Source organism: Nicotiana tabacum, chromosome 18 (genome assembly GCF_000715075.1).
Source record: "Nicotiana tabacum cultivar K326 chromosome 18, ASM71507v2, whole genome shotgun sequence".
NCBI classification, from domain to species: domain Eukaryota; kingdom Viridiplantae; phylum Streptophyta; class Magnoliopsida; order Solanales; family Solanaceae; genus Nicotiana; species Nicotiana tabacum.
In genome coordinates, this window is record NC_134097.1 from 123,935,349 (window position 1) to 123,956,613 (window position 21,265).

At 36.3% G+C, this 21,265-nt stretch overlaps 2 protein-coding genes across 4 annotated transcripts; one reads left to right on the top strand and one right to left on the bottom strand.

Annotated features, from left to right (window-relative positions):
• The first annotated feature begins 13,097 nt into the window (after positions 1–13,097).
• On the top strand, positions 13,098–18,203 carry LOC107824459 (uncharacterized). Of its 3 annotated transcripts, none has more exons than XM_075237231.1 (4): positions 13,098–13,478; positions 13,752–13,872; positions 16,023–16,202; positions 17,839–17,970. In XM_075237231.1, exons 1-3 carry the CDS (start codon positions 13,203–13,205, stop codon positions 16,187–16,189), a joined length of 564 nt encoding a protein of 187 aa, XP_075093332.1. In that variant the 5' UTR covers positions 13,098–13,202; the 3' UTR covers positions 16,190–16,202; positions 17,839–17,970. The 3 variants fall into 3 exon arrangements, with proteins under 3 accessions (XP_075093332.1, XP_075093331.1, XP_016506705.1); XM_075237230.1 differs by having other exon boundaries at positions 13,101–13,478; positions 16,017–16,202; XM_016651219.2 differs by having other exon boundaries at positions 13,105–13,478; positions 16,017–16,178; positions 17,839–18,203.
• Positions 17,369–20,395, bottom strand: LOC107824458 (serine carboxypeptidase-like). The gene is given in 8 exon segments (NM_001326133.1): positions 17,369–17,760; positions 17,854–18,115; positions 18,226–18,314; positions 18,479–18,629; positions 18,715–18,858; positions 18,952–19,071; positions 19,404–19,572; positions 20,049–20,395. Coding segments are annotated over 8 exon segments (1,509 nt in total). The 3' UTR covers positions 17,369–17,533.
• Between the last annotated feature and the right edge of the window lie 870 nt (positions 20,396–21,265).

Below are 21,265 nucleotides of genomic sequence, written 5' to 3' on the forward strand. Positions count from 1 at the left end.
GCTGAGCTATTGCTGCCTGCTAAGCCTGCAACATTTCGAAGATTACTCGCAGGCTAATCCCGCTATCTTCACCGCCATGGGCATTTTGAGTAGTTGATCGGGTACCCCCACGAACACTGCTTGTGGGATCTATGGCCACATTTTCATTGATGGCTACATATGAACTGACATTGATTAGGTCTGCAGCCAAAACTCCATCGAGGCCAGTAGGGAGTGCAACGTTTCCTATGCAATGTTCTTATTCTCGCCGTGGTGTCTGAGATAATTGTCAATATGTTGAGGTGCTGACTGAGAGTTTGAAATCTTTCAATCCTGTAATCAAAGACACTTCAAAGAACAAGCGTAAAATAGTGTGTGTCACGAAAAGTTGTACTAGGCAATCACTATTATCCTTAGCCCCATGGTGGGCGCCAAACTGTTTACCCTTAAAATTGGATAACAATTAAACTTATAAGTGGTTTTAAGAATATGTGGTTTCACTTGGAACAAACTGAGAAATAACTAAGTTACATGAATCAATAGTGAATTACATGAGTTGGGTGATATAACTGCAAGATGGAGTGTTGGACTATTTAATCTGATTTTGAGATATTCTCGCTTTGTACCATACGACTCTTGTAAAATTAATCTTTTTTATGCGGCGCATAGTGTAAATTTAGAAAAGGTATGTAGTCATGTCTCGGTGTATCGTGTAATGATTGACACAATGTTCGTATGTTGGAAGCAGGACTGACAGAGAATTCTGGATGTTGGAATTGGGCTTTAAGCTTGTTTGCTTGAATAATAAAGAATATCTTCAGATTTTGCTCGAGCTAATGTGCTCAACTGAGTCGTAGTAGTACGGGTAGGTGCTTGAGGTGTTAAACAGTAATTTCGGACAACTCCAGCGCAATTCTCAGCACGTTCGAGGACGAACGTATGTTTAAGTGGGAGAGAATGTAATGACCCGACCGGTCATTTTGAGCGCTAGCGCGTCGTTCGGAAGTTTGAGGCCATGAGTAGCTTCACTTCAGGCATTATGACTTGTACGCATGGTCAGAATTGAATTTCGAGAAGTTCGGAGTTGATTTGGAAAGAAAATTCTCATTTCGAAAAGCTTTAAGTTGAAAGAATTGACTAAGGTTTGATTCTTGAGTAAACGACCTCAGAATCGGGATTTGAAGGTTCCAACAGGTTCGTATGATGATTTTGGACTTGGGCGTATGTCCGGATCGGGTTTTGGATGACCCGTGAGCGTTTCAGCACATATTATGGAAGTTAGCATTTATGGAAGAATTACATAAGTTTGGGTTGAAGTGCATTTCAGTGTTATCGATGTCCGTTTGGAATTCCGAGTATTGGAATAGCTCCGTATGGTGATTCTGGTATTGGGAGCGCGATTGGAAGTGAATTCGGAGGTCCGTGAGTCATTTTGGAGTCAATTGGCGAAAGTTAGAAAATTTGAAGGTTTTTGAGAAGTTTGACCGGAAGTGGACTTTTTGATATCGGGGTCAGATTTTGATTCCGGAAGTTGGAGTAGGTCTGTAATGTCGAATATGACTTGTGTGCAAAATTTGAGGTCAATCAGACGTAATTTGATAGGTTTCGGCATCGAATATAGAAGTTTGAAATTCTAAAGTTCATTAAGCTTAAATTGGAGTGCGATACATGATTTCGACGTTGTTTGATGTGATTTGAGGCCTCGAACAGGTCCGTGTTATGTTATGGGACTGGTTTGTGTGATTCGACGGGGCCCCGAGGACCTCGAGTGTGTTTCGGGGTAGTTTCAGATCATTGAAGGTTGTTTTGCAATAGCTGATGCTGGTGTCTGGTGTTGTTCTTCTCTTTCACGAGGATCCTCTCGCGTTTGCGAAGAAGGATTTGGCTTCAGGAACTTTATTCTTCGCGTTTGCGAAGAGATCCTTGCATTCGCAAAGAAGGAAACCTCTGTTGCAGAGGTCTGACTTTGGAGGCTCATATCTCGCAATCTATAAGGAATTTGGGGATAATCCAAAAATAAAAGTTGTAGCCCTTTGTGCCTAGTTTTTAGAAAAATAAAACCTTTTAGCATTTGGATTTGTGTACAGAATGTAATGATTGGTACACTACAAGCTATCCGAGAAGATGAAGAAAACATTTGTGTTGCATAGGGCTAACTTTGGAGGCTTATAGCTCGAAATTTATAAAGAATTGGGAGATGACCAAAACAAGAAAGTGGTAGATCTTGGTTTCTAGTTTTCAAAAAGTTAAACCATTTTCTATTTTGAGTTTGTACAAAGAGTTATGGCCATTATACTAGAGGCTATCTAAGAAAAGATTGGAAAATAGTTTTTGGGAATTTTCTTCTTCGCGAACGCGATGGGGGTCTCGTGAACGCGAAGAAGAGTCGTTTGCGCAGTGTTTAAGTGTAAATAAATGGATTTGGCTCATTTCATCTCATTTCCTCCATGGGAGCCGACCTAGGAGCGATTTTGGAGCTCCATTTTCATCATCCATGTCAAGGTATGTGATTCCCACCTATTGCAAGTTAATTACTTGGATTATATCTAAATTTTAACATGGAAAATCATGGGAAATTAGTGAAAATAGGGGTTTTGAATAAAAACCTAGAAATTTGGTATTCTTGGATTTTGACCACGATTTTGGGCACGAAAGAGTAAATTATATATTTGAGTTCGTAAGGTTATGGCTAAAGATTATCTTCGAAAAACTTCGAAATCCGGGCATGTGGGCACGAGGGCAATTTTGTCAACTTTTTGATCGGGCTTAGAAATTGTTATGAATTGGACTATTATGAGTGATTTAGCATAAATTAATGGGTTTGCATAATTATTGGCTAGTTTTGGAGCGTTGTGCATCGACTTGAGCCTTCGGAAGGGCGTGGAACGCCGGTTATGGAACGTCTGAGCGAGGTAAGTCTCCTTTCTAACCTTGTAAGAGGGAATTGCCCCCATAGGTGAAATAATTGGTTATGTACTTCTATTTGTGGGGGCTACGTGCGCGCGAGGTGACGAGAGTCCGTGCGTAGCTACTATTATGTTTAAGTCCGGATAGTCTAGGACCCAAAAGCATGCTATACTTGAAATATTTGTAATCTTATTGACAATTTAAATTGCTTAAATCATATCGAATTAGTAAATGAATTTTCTAAAAGGTTTAACCTCATTTTCTTAACTGTTAAAAGAGAAATTTCCATTTCCTTGGATAATTGTTCCCTGATGACTTCTTGATTGACTGTCTATGTGTGTTTAATTTTGAAACGGGCCAAAAGCCTCGACAAATTAAATAGATGCATCTATGGTTCGCGCCATTCGCCCCTCTGGCAGTGCACAATTTAAATATTTGCTGGATCGGGCCGTACGACCTCGACATGATTTGCGCATGTTTGTAATGCTTGCTTGAGATTTACAAATTGATATTGGCTCCTTCGTCTGAGATAAATTGATAAATAATGGATTATGAATTTGGAGACTTCTAAACATAAAAAGGAATGTTTACTTGTTTCTTGTCTTACTTGAGTTTACTGTCGTTTTTAATAAATCCATGATTATTCGCATTATCAATATATTATTATTGGACCACTAGTAAGTGTCGAAGTCGACCTCTCGTCTCTACTTCTTCGAGGTTAGACGAGATACTTACTGGGTACACGTTGTTTTTGTACTCATACTACACTTGCTGTGCATTTTTGTTGCACAGGCACATATATGTCTAGTGGCCTAGTTGGGCGCAACGGCATGGTTGATACGGAGACTTAGGTGAGCTGCACCTTTTGAGACGACCGCAACCAGCATAGTCTCCTTCAGAGTATTGTACTGTATTTTCTTTTCTATCCAATTTGTATTCCGGACAGTTGTTGTATTACATTACTTCCTAGAAACTGCTCATGCACTTGTGACACCGGATTCTAGGATGGTTATGGGATTGTTCAATTCTAAATTGTAAACATTTTTAATTATTCTGTAAAAATTACCTTTTATTTGTTAAAGTGAAGGAAAATCATAGTTTTCAAAATTATTAAAACGAAAATTTAATTAAGTATTTATGGTTGGCTTGCCTGACAGTGGTGTCCGGTGCCATCATGGCCCTTAGTGGATTTTGGATCGTGACAACATGGTATCAGAGCACTAGGTTCCCTTAGGTCTCATGAGTCATGAGCGAGTCTAGTAGAGTCTTGCGGATCAGTACGGGAACGTCTGTACTTATCTTCAAGAGGCTACAGGGCTGTTAAGAGTACTTCCCTTCTTGATTCCTCATCGTGCGATTTGATCCTTTGAGGCTTATGCCCTTGTTTCTTTCCTACTCAATCTTACGCGATGCGAAGCGCTTATTATAAATCGAGAATTGAATAATTTTAGTGGTACTACAAGATGTGGTGCAGCAAGGTACTCCCTACATAGTGGATTGGGCTATTGTCGTCACCTGGCGGAAGGATATTCTGTCATTTCAGCTCGGTAGTTGCACTTCTGAGAGCTTATAGGTTATGCGCAGATTGCTATGATTGCTCATGATTGGTTATCACATAGTATTGACGTGATAATGATACTTACCTATGTGTTAGGGGCAGTGAATGACTTGGAAGGAGGTCTACTCAGTACATGATTCAGAGATTCGGTATTTCATTTTCGACAGAGGAAAAGCTGTTGGCCTATGAATGTTTAGATTTGGATTGATGGAGTAACGAAACTGGTGTTTTCAAGTATGGTGGAATTTTCATCTGCGACGTGGTATCATCGTCCTCGATTGGATATGCTAAGTTCATAGGTGTTATGATCTTCCACGATTCACCTTTGAGGCAGGTTATTGTGCAAAAGTATTGGAGAAGCGGCTGTCAGATATCGTGGGGTACGATCGTTCAGGATTGAATATGTGTTTCTAATGTTGACGGCTAGTGCGGTGCGATCAGAATCGGCTTGAAGTCTGTGGATAGATTTAAATATGAATGTGGGCTCTATATCAAGCTAGATGTGTTCATTTTAGCATAGCGTTCCTTATGAAGGAGTATTCGAACGTGGGATGTTGTTTCGTCGTCAGCTATTTCATGTATTATTACATTGTGCCGTGTGAATTGTGAAACAACTTGATAAATTTCTTATGCATTGAGGTTTCGCGTAGCGATAGTGTCATATGAGCAGGATGGCTCTTGAGATCCAAATCATATATCGCACCTCAGTTGTGCTTGAGTTTTGTAGCTTATGACACTATATGTCTCTCCAGGTTTGGTAATATGCACTTAGCGTGCTTGTGATCGATATTTAGTATTTTGTAATAATGAGCAATTTAGGTCGATGTGGATCTCCTTATGCGAATTTTATGTGTGGATCCGGTGGCACGCCGCCACGGGTATGTTGTTTGGATCGGGTTGCACGCCCCAACAGTGTGATGTTGAATACAGTTTATATTTTTTTTTATCTTTTGTGTGTTTTGTTTCCCATTTTCTGAGGAAAGCTCATATTAGTTGCGAGTTGAGTAGTCCCTTCCAGATTTCATTTTCTTCATGTATCACGTTTGAGGTTGTAGCCTATTAGCACGCTATGGCATCATATGGGACTTTTGATCATGTCCGGGGCGGCTTATTGCCTGAGCAGTTCGTACTAGGTGAGACAAGATTTTTGGATCTAGGATCAGTGCAATCGGACTATATGAAGTGTATTAAAAAGCAAATACCATTATTTGGTTAAGAATGAGGTAATGGTTCTTGTCAGGGGTACAGACTCAACGATTGTTGACTCGACAGTTGGTTATGAATTTTACATGTTTCTTCCATCGTGGCGGTATTGTAAGAGTTAGAGCAACATCTATGTATGTCATGAAGTGCAATGGGAACATCAGAATCGTGGAAATTTCAGATATTGTTATCAGAGGATGTTATTATGGTCATATGAGTTATGCAGCGCATAGTGTGAATTCAGAAGAGGTATGCAGTCATGCCTCGGTGCATCGTGTAGTGATTGACACGGTGCTCGTATGTTGGAAGCAGGTCTAACAAAGAATTCCAGATGTTGGAATTTGGCTTTAAGCTTGTTTGCTTGAATAATAGAGAATATCTTCAGATTTTGCTCGAGCTAATGTGCTCAACTGAGTCGTGGTAGCACGAGTAGGTGCTTGAGGTGTTAAGCAGTGATTTTGGATAACTCCATCGCAATTCTCAGCAAGTTCGAGGACGAACTTATGTTTAAGTGGGAGAGAAAGTAACGACCTGACCGGTTGTTTTGAGCTCTAGTGCGTCGTTCGGCAGTTTGAGGCCATGAATAGCTTCACTTCACGCATTATGACTTGCACGCATGGTCAGAATTGAATTTCGGGAAGTTCAGAGTTGATTTGAAAAGAAAATTTTCATTTCCGAAGTTTTAAGTTGAAAGAATTGACTAAGGTTTGATTTTTGAGTAAACGACCTCGGAATCGAGATTTGAAGGTTCCAACAGGTTCGTATGATAATTTTGGACTTGGGCGTATGTCCGGATCGGGTTTTGGATGACCCGTGAGCATTTCGGCACCTATTGTGGAAGTTAGCATTTATGGAAGAATTTCATAAGTTTGGGTTGAAGTGCATTTCAGTGTTATCGATGTTCGTTTGGGATTCCGAGTCTGGGAATAGCTCCGTATGGTGATTCTGGTATTGGGAGCTCGATCGGAAGTGAATTTGGAGGTCCGTGAGTCATTTTGGGGTCATTTGACGAAAGTTAGAAATTTGAAGGTTTTTGAGAAATTTGACCGGAAGTGGACTTTTTGATATCAGGGTCGGATTCTAATTCTGGAAGTTGGAGTAGGTCTGTAATGTCGAATATGACTTGTGTGCAAAATTTGAGGTCAATCGGACGTAATTTGATAGATTTCGACATCGAATATAGAAGTTTGAAATTCTAAAGTTCATTAAGCTTGAATTGGAGTGCGATTCATGATTTCGATGTTGTTTGATGTGATTTGAGGCCTCGAGGAGGTCCGTGTTATGTTATGGGACTGGTTTGTGTGATTCGATGGGGCTCCGGGGGCCTCGGGTGTGTTTCAGGGTGGTTTCGGATCATTTCAGGCTGTTTTACAATAGCTAATGTTGGTGTCTGGTGTTGTTCTTCGCGTTCACGAGGATCCTCTCGCGTTCGCGAAGAAGGATTTGGCTTCAAGGACTTTCTTCTTCGCGTTCACGAAGAGATCCTCGCGTTCGCAAAGAAGGAATTCTCTGTTGCACAGGTCTGACTTCGGAGGCTCATATCTCACAATCTATAAAGAATTTGGAGATGATTCAAAAAGAAAAGTTGTAGCCGTGTGTGTCTAATTTTCAGAAAGGTAAACCATTTAGCATTTGAATTTGTGCATAAAAAGTTATGACTAGTACACTACAGGCTGTCCGAGAAGATGAAGAAGAAATTTTTGTTGCATAGGGCTGACTTTGAAGGCTTATATCTCGAAATCTATAAGGAATTGGGAGATGACCAAAACATTACAGTTGTAGATCTTGGTTTATAGTTTTTAAAAAGGTAAACCATTTATCATTTAAAGTTTTGTACAAAAAGTTATGGCCATTATACTAGAGGCTGTCTAAGAAGAGTTTGGAAAATGGTTTTTGGGAATTTTCTTCTTCGTGAATGCGATGGGGGTCTCGCGAACACGAAGAAGAGTCGTCTGGGCAGTGTATAAGTGTAAAGAAATGGATTTGGCTCATGTCATCTCATTTCCTCCATGGGAGCCGACCTAGGAGCGATTTTGGAGCTCCATTTTCATCATCCATGTCAAGGTAAGTGATTCCCACCTATTGCAAGTTAATTACTTAGATTATATCTAAATTTTAACATGGAAAATCATAGAAAATAGTGGAAATTGGGGTTTTGAAGAAAAACCTAAAAATTTGGTATTCTTGGATTTTTACCACGATTTTGGGCACGAAATTGGGAGTAAATTATATACTTGAGTTCGTGAGGTTATGGCTAAAGATTATCTTCGAAATATTTCGGAATCCGGGCACGTGGGCACGAGGGCAATATTGTCAAATTTTTGATCGGGGTTCGAAATTGTTATGAATTGGATTATTATGAGTAATTTAGCATAAATTAATGAGTTTGCGTAATTATTGGCTAGTTTTGGAGCGTTGTGCATCGACTTGAGCCTTCGGAAGGGCGTGGAACGCTGATTATGGAACTTCAGAGCGAGGTAAGTCTCCTTTCTAACCTTTTAAGAGGGAATTGCCCCCATAGGTGAAATAATTGGTTATGTGCTTCTATTTGTGGGGGCTACGTACACGCGAGGTGACGAGAGTCCGTGCGTAGCTACTATTATGTTTAAGTTCGGGTAGTCTAGGACGCAAAAGCATATTATACCTGAAATATTTATAATCTTATTGACAATTTTAATTGCTTAAATCATATCGAATTAGTAAATGAATTTTCTAAAAGGTTTAACCTCATTTTTTTAACTGTTAAAAGAGAAATTTTCATTTCCTTGGATAATTGTTCCCTGATGACTTCTTGATTGACTATCTGTGTGTGTTTAATTTTGGAACGGGACGAACACCTCGGCAGATTAAATAGATGCATCTATGGTTTGCGCCATTTGACCCTCTGGCAGTGCACATTTTAAATATTTGTTGGATCAGTCCGTACGACCTCAGCATAATTTGCGCATGCTTGTAATGCTTGCTTGAGATTTACAAATTGATATTGGCTCCCTGGTCTGAGATAAATTGATAAATAATGGATTATGAATTTGGAGATTTCTAAATATAAAAAGGAATGTTTACTTGTTTCTTGACTTACTTGAGTTTACTGCCATTTTTAATAAATCCATAATTATTCGCATTATTAATATATTATTATTGGACCACTAGTAAGTGTCGAAGTCGACATCTCATCTCTACTTCTTCGAGGTTAGACGGGATACTTACTAGGTACATGTTATTTTTATACTCATACTACATTTGTTGTGCATTTTTGTTGCGCAGACACATGTATGTCTAGTGGCCTAGTTGTGCGCAGCAGCATGGTTGATACCGAGACTTAGGTGAGTTGCACCTCTCGAGACGACCCGCAGCCAGCAGAGTCTCCTTCAGAGTATTGTACTGTATTTTCTTTTTTGTCCAATTTGTATTCCGGAAAGTTGTTGTATTATATTATTTCCTAAAAACTGCTCATGCACTTGTGACACCAGATTTTGGGATGGTTATGGGATTGTTCAATTCTAAATTGTAAACATTTTTAATTATTCTGTAAAGATTATCTTTTATTTGTTAAAGTGAATGAAAATCATAGTTTTCAAAATTATTAAAAAGAGAATTTAATTAAGTATTTATGGTTGGCTTGTCTGACAGCGGTGTCCGGCGCCATCACGACTTTTAGTAGATTTTGGATCGTGACAAAGTGCTTCAATCTCTGTAGATAAAAGTTGAAAACATCAACATATTTGTCAATCGGGTACCTTGTCATGTCAAGTAATTTGCTGAAGTCAAAATTAGAATAAAATTTTAACCCCAAGGACTGAACAAATGGAAATTATAGCCCAATTAATTTAGTACAAGGAATTTCGCATCGCAAGAATAAAAATACACTAAACAGGCACAATATGAGAAAAGGAAAGAAGAAACAAAAAAGGTTACAATTCTAATACCTGTGAAATTTTGGTTTACACAAAGAGCATAATAAGAATCTTCATCGTCCTCCTTAGTTTAACTCCCAAATTATACATTGACTTCTCTTGAAGATCAATTCCAAGTTTAAATGAATTCTTCTTTGCTGAGTGTAAGTATATTATTGAGCTTTACCTTTCACACACAAAAAACGAAGCGAAAGATGGAGTTTAAAGAGGAAGAGTGTAGTATTGCAATTGTTAATACTTTAATTGCTACTTGTAACTGTAAGGTAGTATCTGTTTGTAATCTTAATTATCACTATTATTTTCATTAATTAAGAGTTGCAATCGTTGCATTCCTATACATTAACAATTGCAACCGTCACATTCCTTCTTGGATATTTAAGTTGAATAAAGCAGTTTTTACAACAAAATAGGAGAAAAAAGAAAAAAAAACAGCAAAAAAGATAAATCACATTTTGTGGTCTAGGAATGATGCCACGTCATTGATATTTTTCCCAGCTTTATATTCAGGCGAAATGGCTTTCTGGCCACTTAAACTTGCATCCGTTTGTAAAACCGATATATGAACTCTTGGGTTTCCCATTTGAACATCTTTACTTGAAAATATGACTACTAATAAATACTTGTGATGGTGTGTGTTGCTCAATCGATGCTGACATGGATTTAATTTATATTTTGTATAGCCACATCATTCATTCAGTCACACTTTGTTGACACGTGTATGTTCTAGGTTATCTAAGGATTTTATTAGCCTCATGCAATTATAGCCAAATTACATTCTTTCTCATACATCTCATCCCAAATTCTCACAGTAGCCTCGCCGGAACTCCGACTGATTCTTCTCCAAGCCCATTGCCAAAACCCCCAAAACAATAGACAATAGCTAAAAACAACTCGAAACTCATTGTCGAACAAAACAAAGACAAAAAAAAGAGGGAGAAGAAAGAGTAAAAATAGGGAATAAGATAGCGAAAACGACACAAGCGTCGGCGATGGGTACTACCTCCACGACTTGCCGTCGTCATACAATCTGGTGCTTAAAGAAGTTCTAGGTCGAGGTCGCTTTTTGAAATCAATTTTGTGTAAACACGATGAAGGACTCGTGCTCGTAAAGGTATTTCAAAAAAGGCAATTTCATTGATTTGCGAGATTATGAGCAGCGTCTCTCCAAAATCCATGACATCTTCACCTCCCTTGATCATCCACATGTTTGGCCTTTCTAGGTTTGGTAATCTCTTCAGTAAATTTTGGCTTATTGACTTTGAATTTAGAAGGGAAAGACGACAGAGGTGGGAGGGAGGGGAATTTAGAAGGGGAAAGGGATTTTCCTGTGTCATTTGTATTTTATTTCAGTTCTCATATTTTTTTTAATAAAAACAATATTATCCACGCGCTTTTGCAGCGTGATTTGCACATAATTTAGCCATGTCAGCTGCGACGCTTCCACATAGGCACAGTCAACGGTCAAATGTGTTTATTAATATTTATTACATCAAGTTGAAGTGTTCAAATGGGAAAGGTGCAAGTTTATGTATCGGTTTTTCAAAGCCCTACAAGTTTAAGTGGCTAGGAAGCCATTACGCCTTATATTTATATATAGATTGCTATTACTACCTATCGCTTAATCGTTTAATTGTTATCTTGGCTTCAATCGTTACTACTTGTTGCAACTAATTCTTTTTATCTTTTCTTTAGCCGAGGGTCTATCCAGAATAACCTCTCTGGCCTTTCAAGATAGAGAGTAAGACTTCATATATTGTACCCTTCCCAGATTCCACTTATGAAAATTTTGGATTTGTTGATATAGTAGTCAATATATAAATTGCAATTCTTTATTGCGACTTATACATTTGCAGTACGTATTATAAGTTGATGTTGGTAAAACAACTTTCGAATCTATACTATATCAAAAGCACGAAGGCCCTTAGCAATGTCGTTCGCCTTTTACCCTTTAAAGATTAATTTCACACTAGATAAAATAGTCATTTCATTATTTTTCTATAGTTAGGAATTTGAAATCACCTAAAATTTTGGACCTTAAATCCTTCCTTATTTGAACTCGGTAGAAACTCCTAATATTTAGAAATTTATAATCGATTAAGTTTTACATCGTATAAATTATTTCCTTGTTTGAAGTACTAACATAAGTATAATTAATATCTTTCACGTTCATTTTATGACTCTTTAGGAGATTAAAATTAGCTTAAATTAGTTTTAGTTCACTGCAGAAACAAGTTACTTACTTATATATATTCACACTTTTTTAAAAGTTTAAAGATAATTGTATACTTAATATTTGAACTTATTAATCAATATGTATTAGTTTTGAAGTCAAAATTCACCATCTTTACTAAACAAATATATGTGGATATACTATTAAATATTTTATTCAAATATGTTATCGATCAACTCAATCATTCAGAAATAGCATGCGATATAACAGAGTGAAATAAGAGATAGGATTTTTTAAAATTTTTTAATCAGATAAACAAAAAAACAAAAAAAGACCTATTGCACAATTTTACACTTAACTCAAACAATATCGAAAATCACAATGACTTCATCATATGCCACAACACGAAATGTATATACAGTAATGCAATTTATGTTGCAACCATGTTGATTAATATTGATTTATCCATATCTATATATTGGTCGTCTTTTCCCTTTAAATATATATTACACGTTGATTAATTTATTATTTAATTATTTTATAATATTTAATACTTTGCTATCAATAAAGAATTATTGCTTATTAAATCTTTTGTATTGAACTATTCGAAAGTCCTGATATTTTGGACATCAATATCAAGAAGTTGAAAGGTAGGGGTTTTGAAACAAAATTGGTTTCATATCCAAAAGTAAAAATAGAAACTAATAACTTATTTATTAAATCTTATCTTATTCGAACTATGTTAGTCTTGATATTAAAAAGTTTACAAAGCTAAGAATTTTGAATAATATAACATGGCTCTAATTCAGTTGATATTATATTTGTACAATTTTTATATCACACACAAAAATAGCTTTCTCTCCAAGGATTTTTTTATGTATAAAATTTGAAAACTACACTCAACAATTAATAACAAAAAATGATTAAGAGTATAAAAGAAAATAAGATAACTGGGATAATTAGAGACAACGCCAAAATTCATAATGAAATATATTTCTTCCTTGATTGAGCTAGCTAAATGGAATTAACTTTCATTATTTTCATAAACGTACACTTTTTAATTTTATTTTGTTATCCAAATGCATTATTTATTAATTTTTAAAATTTATTGATATATGGTACACACATAAATTACGTGCCTAAAAACTAAGAAGGAAGTATATAAATAAAAACATAATAACTTGTGAAATCGAATAAAATTATATAAGTGGAATAAATTTTTATATGAATATAGAGATGATTGAGTACTTTTAATGCTGCATAAGAGTTTACTTAATGAGTTAGCTAAATAGGATATCATTATTTATAAGAATTTACACTTTTTCTTTAACTTTTATTTTCTAATTTTTAAAAACTTTATACGAATTGAAATAGCAACGGGCGCACGACTAGTATCCGGAAAAGTCCCGACACGCCATTCCAGATTCAACTATTTACTCAGCAGCTTTCATCTTCCGCAACCCATTCGAACATGAATCCTGATACCTCCAATAACCAAACAAATCCCACGAAAAGACCATTTGCAGAAATAGACAAACCAGCAACAATAAATTGCATGGTTGTAGCCATTGATCACAGCAACCTTTACTACACAGTCTGCTCAGTTTGTGAAAAAACTCTCTCTGACCCTTCTCCCAATACCCATTTTCCCAATTCTTCACTTCCCTTTTGCAAATACTGCAACTTTAACAATAATGGCTTCTTCAACCCTGCCCCTTCCGGTTCCAAACGCCTCTTTCGTGTCCTTGTAAGTAATTTCTTTCCTTTTTTAAAAAAAAATTATTCACCTCTGAGTTTTTTTACCTTATAGTGACCTGATTGTGAGTATATGTACTCACAGTGTGAAGATACACTATCAGTGTATAATGTTGTTATAACAAGTTACTTATCAATTTTACTTGGTAATCAGTTAATGTTTACCTGTATCACCTTATAAGTGACCTGATTGTTTAAATAAAATTTTACAATGTTTTAAATTTTTATTTTTATTTTTTTTGGTTGAAATTTTGGGTTTTTGCAGATGTCTATTGCTACAGACAAAAAGGTGGTTGTGGTGATAATGTTTGATAGAGCGGCTAGGGTTTTGTTTGGTTGCTCTGCTGATGAGTTCTTTGATTTTGCCAAGACTCATCCTTTTGCGGGTAAACTTAAATTAATTTCCATATTTTTTGTTATTTCCCATTTCTTCAGCTTGTTACAGTTGCATTACATTTTGCAGTTAACAATGTCACTTTCATCTACGCTTGAGATAAGTAGTATTCCCTCCGACCCACTGTATGTGACTTCTTTGACTAGGACACGAAGTTTAAAAAAGAAGAGAAGAACTTCTGAAATTCGTGGTCTAAAACAAGTAATGGACATTTGTGTTGCTATAAATCATCTAGTTAAGGGAACCAAGAAGTCTAAAGTTAAATTATTTTTGTATATAGGAAGATGTCGTTCTTTTTGGGACAACCCAAAAAAGGAAGTGTGCCACATAAATTGGGACAGAGGGAGTAGTAAATAAAAAATGCAATTTTTCCCTAGCTTCTATCATCATGTTAAGAGTTATAATTTGCTTCCCATTTGCTTTGGTAGTTATGTAATAAATCCAGTGTAATCCCATAAGTGGGTTCGGGGGAGGGTAGAATGTATGCGGACCTTATCCCTCTCTTGTGTAGATAGAGAGGTGGTTTCCGATAGACTTGGGAAAAGTATAGTCACAACATAGTTGAAAAGAAATATGGAGCAATAACAAGAAGCAGTAACAACAACATAGTAATAAGATAATCGAAGCAAAAGAGACAAACGGTAGTAGTAGAGATCTAAAAATCCACGAACAATGATGATACTACAGGTTTGAAAAAGTAAAAGCTCGACTATCTGCTAACCTTTTACTCTAATTCTCGACCTCCATTCTCTCTTATCTCTCAGTAAGCTACATATGTGCCATGTCATGCCTTAATCACCTCTTCCCATTGCTTTTTTTGCCTACCTCTACCTCTCCTTAGCCACCATGGCCGACCTCTCACACCTTCTCACTTCCCGCATCTTGTCCATCACGGGAGCCACTCCCACCGTATCTCGAATATCCTCATTCTTAATCTTTATCTCTCCAAGTATGCCCACATATCAATCTCAGCATCCTCGTTTCCACTACTTTCGACTTTTGGACATGCGAGTTCTTAATTGGCCGACACTCTCGCCTCATCAACAGAGTCGACCTAACAACTACTCTATATAACTTACCTCTAAATCTTGGTGGCACATTCTTATCACACAAGACGCCTGATGCGAGCCTCTATCTCTCATTGCTTGGTGACATATCTTGGTGACATATGTGCCATGTCATGCCTTAATCACCTCTTCCCATTGCTTTTTTTGCCTACCTCTACCTCTCCTTAGCCACCATGGCCGACCTCTCACACCTTCTCACTTCCCGCATCTTGTCCATCACGGGAGCCACTCCCACCGTATCTCGAATATCCTCATTCTTAATCTTTATCTCTCCAAGTATGCCCACATATCTATCTCAGCATCCTCGTTTCCACTACTTTCGACTTTTGGACATGCGAGTTCTTAATTGGCCGACACTCTCGCCTCATACAACAGAGTCGACCTAACAACCACTCTATATAACTTACCTCTAAATCTTGGTGGCACATTCTTATCACACAAGACGCCTGATGCGAGCCTCTATTTCATCCACCCCACTCTAATACGACATGTGACACCCTTGTCAATCTTTCCATTACCTTGGATTATTGACCCAAGATACTTGAGACTTCCTCTCTTAGGGATGACTTGGGTATCAAGCTTCACTTCCACTTCAGCTTCATGAGTCACATCACTAAACTTGCATTCCAAGTATTGACTTTTTTTTTTTTAAAAGAAAGAAATACAAAATATGAAAACATTTTTGTAGAAATTGAAAATTCTGATGAAACTTATTCTCTCCGTCCCAATTTATACGACAGTCTTTTCATTTTGAGACGTCCTAAAATGGTTGACACGATTTTATTGCAAATTCATTAATCTATTCAAATTTCATATTTCTGTTGAGATTTTTCTCCTTCAAACTAAACTTTAACCACTATTTTAGTATTTTCTTCCATTATTGCTAAACATAGTACATAAATCAAATTAATATCTTTGTGTCCAGTCAAAACTGGGATGGAGAAAGTGTTTCGTTAGGCTGACAAAGGCGGTCCAAGAATCTTATATCCAATTATTCTTCTGATGTTTTCGTGTGCCATTATGAAGAGGATTTAATTCTTCTGACTGATGTGAGAATGTTTTTATGCAGCTGCAGCTGCGGGTAGAGCTTTGGAAGGAGAAATGTTGAAAGTCACCTTGTCCCAACCAAAGAATGGGAATGCACGACATCTAAGAGTGGTATCAGTTTTGCCATTGCGGACAGGTTTTCAGCCTGTGATTGAGACCTTGAGGGAATTATATCGAGCAAAAGGTGATTCGTAGCTATTGTATTCAGGTGTTTGTGTATGAAATTTTTCTTGAGCAGCCTTAATGTTTGTGTACAGATGAATGCATCTTTTGTCAAGCATTAGCTTTCTCCTTTAACCACATGTTTGAGCTTGGCAGATCATGGGGCACGTCTCTTCAGAAAATATTCGCTTTAAATGAATGTGAAGTCAATCTTGAGAGCAGCCCAAAATTTGTTTAGTGAGCCATCTAACTGCCCCATGCTATATGTGCTATTCAATTATTCAAAGAGAGGATATCTAGATTTAAAAAAAAAACAATCTTGATGTAACTAAACTGGTTTAACCGATAGGAAATGCAGGTGATAAGTATATTGTCTTTCAAGCTAGAGAATTTTCTTTTAAGTTGGGTATAATGTCGATAAACGTCTGTATCTGAGCCAGACAGATAGGGCCCTAGATCAGCCATGTATTCATCTTGGTGGTAATTTAATAAAAAACACAGTAGGTGCAGGGGACAAGCACACAGTTTTTTAAACTAGTCCAAATATCTGATTGTAAAATTTCCTTTTAAGTTGGTATGTCAATACAGCTTGTACCAGAGTCAGAGGGGTTAGGGCATTGGATCAGCTGTGTATTCGTTTTTGCGATCAGCTATGTGTTAATATAGGTTATCAAGAGAAACTATATAAAGTTATACACCTAGCTGTGACAATTAATTTGTTGTGCTCGTACTGCTTGAGCTTCACCAACAAGAGGGGAAAAAAGGATGAAAATTTTGTAAGTATTGATCAATATTTCAGGGTTTAAAGTGTTCTTACGTCCTGAGGTTTGGGGAAAAATACTGAAACAACCAGTTCTTGATCTTGGTTAAGCTAAAAAATAGATTAGTTATATTGGTCTAGCTGTTCTGTTTAACCTCCTTCCACATGAGGAAATTGCAAAAGAATATTGAAGATTGATAATGAATCAGAATAGCTGAGATGTTTTCTCAGTTCTTGTTGAATTTGCCTGTGTATGCCCTTTTCTTATACCAAGAAAACTGTTTGTTGCCCCAATAGCCTTTTGTGAAAAATGCTTGGCAGATCTTAGATGCAAAAGGTTTTACATGATTAATTATTTCGACAGTGGGCGATGCACAATCCAAGGTAGGGGGATAACAAATCTCAATAGCAAACAGTGTGCTTCACTATATATTATTTTTAATCCAATTTTAGAAGAATATATTCACCTCAAAGATATAAACATTTCATAAACAGGTGAAATGTATCTACATGATTTTCTATGTTTTGATGGAACTATAAGCTGGAAAAATGTTAAATCTGTTTCAGTTAAGTGTGGTTCTTAAATTGATGCTTCACATGTGAGCAAGATGATCTTCTTAGGACAATTTGCCTTGAGTAGTCCACCTCTGGAGCATTTCGAGTGCTGCCTTAGGTTGGTCCATTGGCACCATATGACCTGCATCATTGACTTTGAGGAAAGTCAGAGGTCCATAGCTCTTTTGAATTCCTTTCTCCTCACCATCTACTGTGAAAGAAACAGATGGTGCAGCCGCAAAGTTATTCTGCCCAGACCACTCCACTGCATGCACCCAGTTTGAGTTCCCTGTCCATGTCAAGAAACAATAGTTTAGTCATTAGCTCGTACCTTTTAGATTATTATATGAATCTATTTCTGTCACAGGTGAATGAAGCTTACCAAGCCAGTTGCAGATAAGGTCATACTCTCCAGCGTAAATGAGTAGATTGACACCATCCTCAAGAAGTGAAGGAATACCTACTTCAAGATTCTTCATCCAGTCCGTCTCCATTGCCTGATAAACTGTAGAACTACACGATACAAAGTCAATGCTGTTGGGAACACCAAGGGCTTGCTTAACTTGGTCATCGTTGAGGTAAGTTTCCATTCCCGAGAAGTCATAGCAGAGGTTCCCCTCACAGATCTTGCGGATGTCATAGTACTGCAGGTTAAGGTCACAAATCCATGTAATGGTTAGAAACAAAACGTGTTTATAGTTATATAACACCATTGTCTCATTGAAAAAGAAAGTATTAAGTTCTGCATTCTTACATTTTTATCGCCCACAACGTCCATTATACTGTTGAAGATGTTTGTGCAACGACCAAATGCATTCAAGCAAGCATCATCACTACCTTTTCCTACAAATATATTCGCCAACCATGTAAAGAATATTTTCTATTGCATTTAAGGAAAGGTTCTTGAGGATAAGGGAAAGAGATTCAAAGGTTTGTTTTTTATTTTTTGAATTTAACTTCGATATACTGACAGTTTAACATAAACACTAAGTGGGATAAAGAGTTACCGCAAAGCCTAATTTCTTGTTGACATTGTGGATATAATTCATTTATGGCGTCGTAATCAGTTTGATTGATCAATTTCATGTCCAATGCATAGTCAGTGTAGGCTTTGTACTGGATTTCTGGGTTGGTTAGTCCATTACCAATGGCAAATCCCTGATCAAATAGGCATACACATAAGTCCAACAACAACAAGTTGAAAAATACTGAAGAATGACATACTATTAAAGATAAAAGGTACCTTGAGGTTTATGTTAATTCCTTCTTTGTTTTTGTTTCCTTGGTTAACACGAGAAGCAAATGCAGGAATATAATGCCCAGCATATGATTCTCCAGTAATGTAAAAATCATTATTTACATAATCAGGATGTGCCTTGAAGAATTCCTATTGTCAAATACATCATATATTTAGAATAGCATTAATCTACCATTTCAAAGTACAGCAAACAAAAAAAATTAAAGAAAAAAGGGAGCAAACCTGTAAGAAGTCATAAAGGTCATTGCTTACACCCGTTTCATTGTGACGAACGTCACTATCATCAGTACTATAGCTGAAACCAGTTCCCGTTGGTTGATCAACGTATATAAGGTTTGAGACCTGACAATTAACAATAATTAACATGAGTACTATTCATATTTTTAACTAATGAAGAATTAGCACAAAAAAGTCATATAAGTTAGTAAGAGTTGAACTACTTTTGAATTCATAAAAATTTCTACTAAGTCACAACTAATGAAGAGCAAAACGTCAAAGAAGATAAGTTAGTTGGTAAAAAGAGACTTTACATGATTGAAAAAAGTTTAATATAACAACTTGCTCTTTATCGTATCCAAAATATCTAACCCAACTTTTCTTGAAATGAATTGTTTATATTAAGTAACGAAATATACAAAGTATTAAAAGAAAAAAAAAAGGAAAAGAACAAGAACCTTGTCCCAGCCGAAATCATTCCAGACAAGAGACATGTTGTCAGATAATTTAAAAGGTCCATTTTCATAAAACAAAGCCAATTCACTGCTACATCCTGGCCCTCCTGTTAACCATATCACTACTGGATCATTCTTGTTGCTCCTCGATTCAAAGAAAAAATAGAACATCCTACAACAAAACAAAACATTTGCATTAATAAAACAATTAAACAAAAACTCAACAATAAAAGACAAGCCCGGTGATAAAGCATTCCGCAGTGTCCGGAGAAGTGCCGTAACCCTAGGAATATGATGTAAACAACCTATCCTAATAGAAGCATTAGTGACTGCTTCCACTGCTCAAACCCATGACCTATAGGTCACACAGAGACAACTTTACCGTTAATCTAACACTTCCTATCAAAGAAACTCAATAATGACATTGAAATATAATGGGCAAATATCACTTTTAGTCTGCGCCAGAAACTATTTACATTCGATAGCCAAAAAAGGGTACAAAATTTGTATAACTTTTGTGTATAACATATAGGATATATATATATCTATATATATATATACAAAAAATATGTACTTTTTCGGCTATTATTTTGATAACGGCTATACAATGACATTTTCTCAAATATAATCATAATATAAAATCAATACCTTGCAGCTTTAGTATGTGCAAGACGAAAATAACCAGCGTGATGACCCAAGTCTTGGACAGTTGCACCAGAATCACCAAGATAAGGTAAATTCAATTTCTTTTCAAATAATCTCTCTTCATTGGCTAGTGCAATATTATCATTCGAAGAAATAATATTGATATTATGTTTAGGAAACAAGTTAAGTTGTCTGATAAATTTTTCAGCCATTGTTACTGGGAATTTTTTCTGGTTTATTATAGGCTTATGAAAAGGCAAGAAAGACTTTGATGATAATGAAAGAGCAATATGAGAAAAAGAAACAAGAAACAAAGCAAGAAAGGGAATTAGAGAGAAAGAAGAAGCCATTTTTTTCCTAAAGATTTTGAATATTTGAGTTGTAGAAAGAGTGTTGAAGTTTATTTATAAGGAGGGAATATGAGTGTGAAATGAATTATTATACTGTGTGTGTGTGTGAAAGTGAAAGAGGGAGGAAAGTGGGGGAAGAAACATGGGATTTAACAGTTTGTTTACAATGCTACTAATTTGGACAATTATTAATTTTTGGGAGGGAAATAGGTGCATGAAATAGGAAATGATATATATTCTCCGTTCACATCTTTTTACTTCTTTTTTGGTTTTATCTATTTTTTCTTATAATATTACAGCGGGTTCGATACTAATTAGGCGTTTTTTGTAATAAATTAATTTCACATTTTGATTTATCATTTCTGAAAGAAAAAGCGAATTTATTCCATACAATTAGCATTATTCCACGGGTTCGAGCCGTGGAAACAACCACTAATACTTGCATTAAAGTAAGTTGTCTACATCATACCCTTTGGGGTGCAGCTCTTTCCGAGACCCTGTGTGAATGCAAAATATTTTGTGCACTAACTTGCCTTTTTTTAATAAGCATTATTTTTAAAGTAAATATTTTGGCAGCATTTCTTTTTCTTTACAATGCTGCTAATTTGGACAACTCAAGTTAACTACTTAATGAAATGTTAAACTTGTTTAATGAAATAGTCCACTTAACCTAGAAGTCAAGGAGCAAAATGAGTTGTAGTTAGAAATTTCTGAAACCTTCAAAAATAGCCTAAAATTATCAATGCATTAAACTATCTTAGGAGAGAGATTATGTTTGTGAAGGAAAAATCCTTAATTGGAGGGAGTTTCTTAATTAGCATTAAATATAGGGAGGTAAAAAAAATTGAAATATTACAAGTTTCCTTTCAA

Bases quoted from the DNA above. Each gene is read 5' to 3' on its own strand.
- LOC107824459 (XM_075237230.1), top strand. From the start codon at position 13,203: ATGAATCCTGATACCTCCAATAACCAAACAAATCCCACGAAAAGACCA. The intron at 13,479-13,751 runs GTAAGTAATTTC...GGGTTTTTGCAG, and splicing joins AACGCCTCTTTCGTGTCCTT to ATGTCTATTGCTACAGACAA. The intron at 13,873-16,016 runs GTAAACTTAAAT...GTTTTTATGCAG, and splicing joins CAAGACTCATCCTTTTGCGG to CTGCAGCTGCGGGTAGAGCT.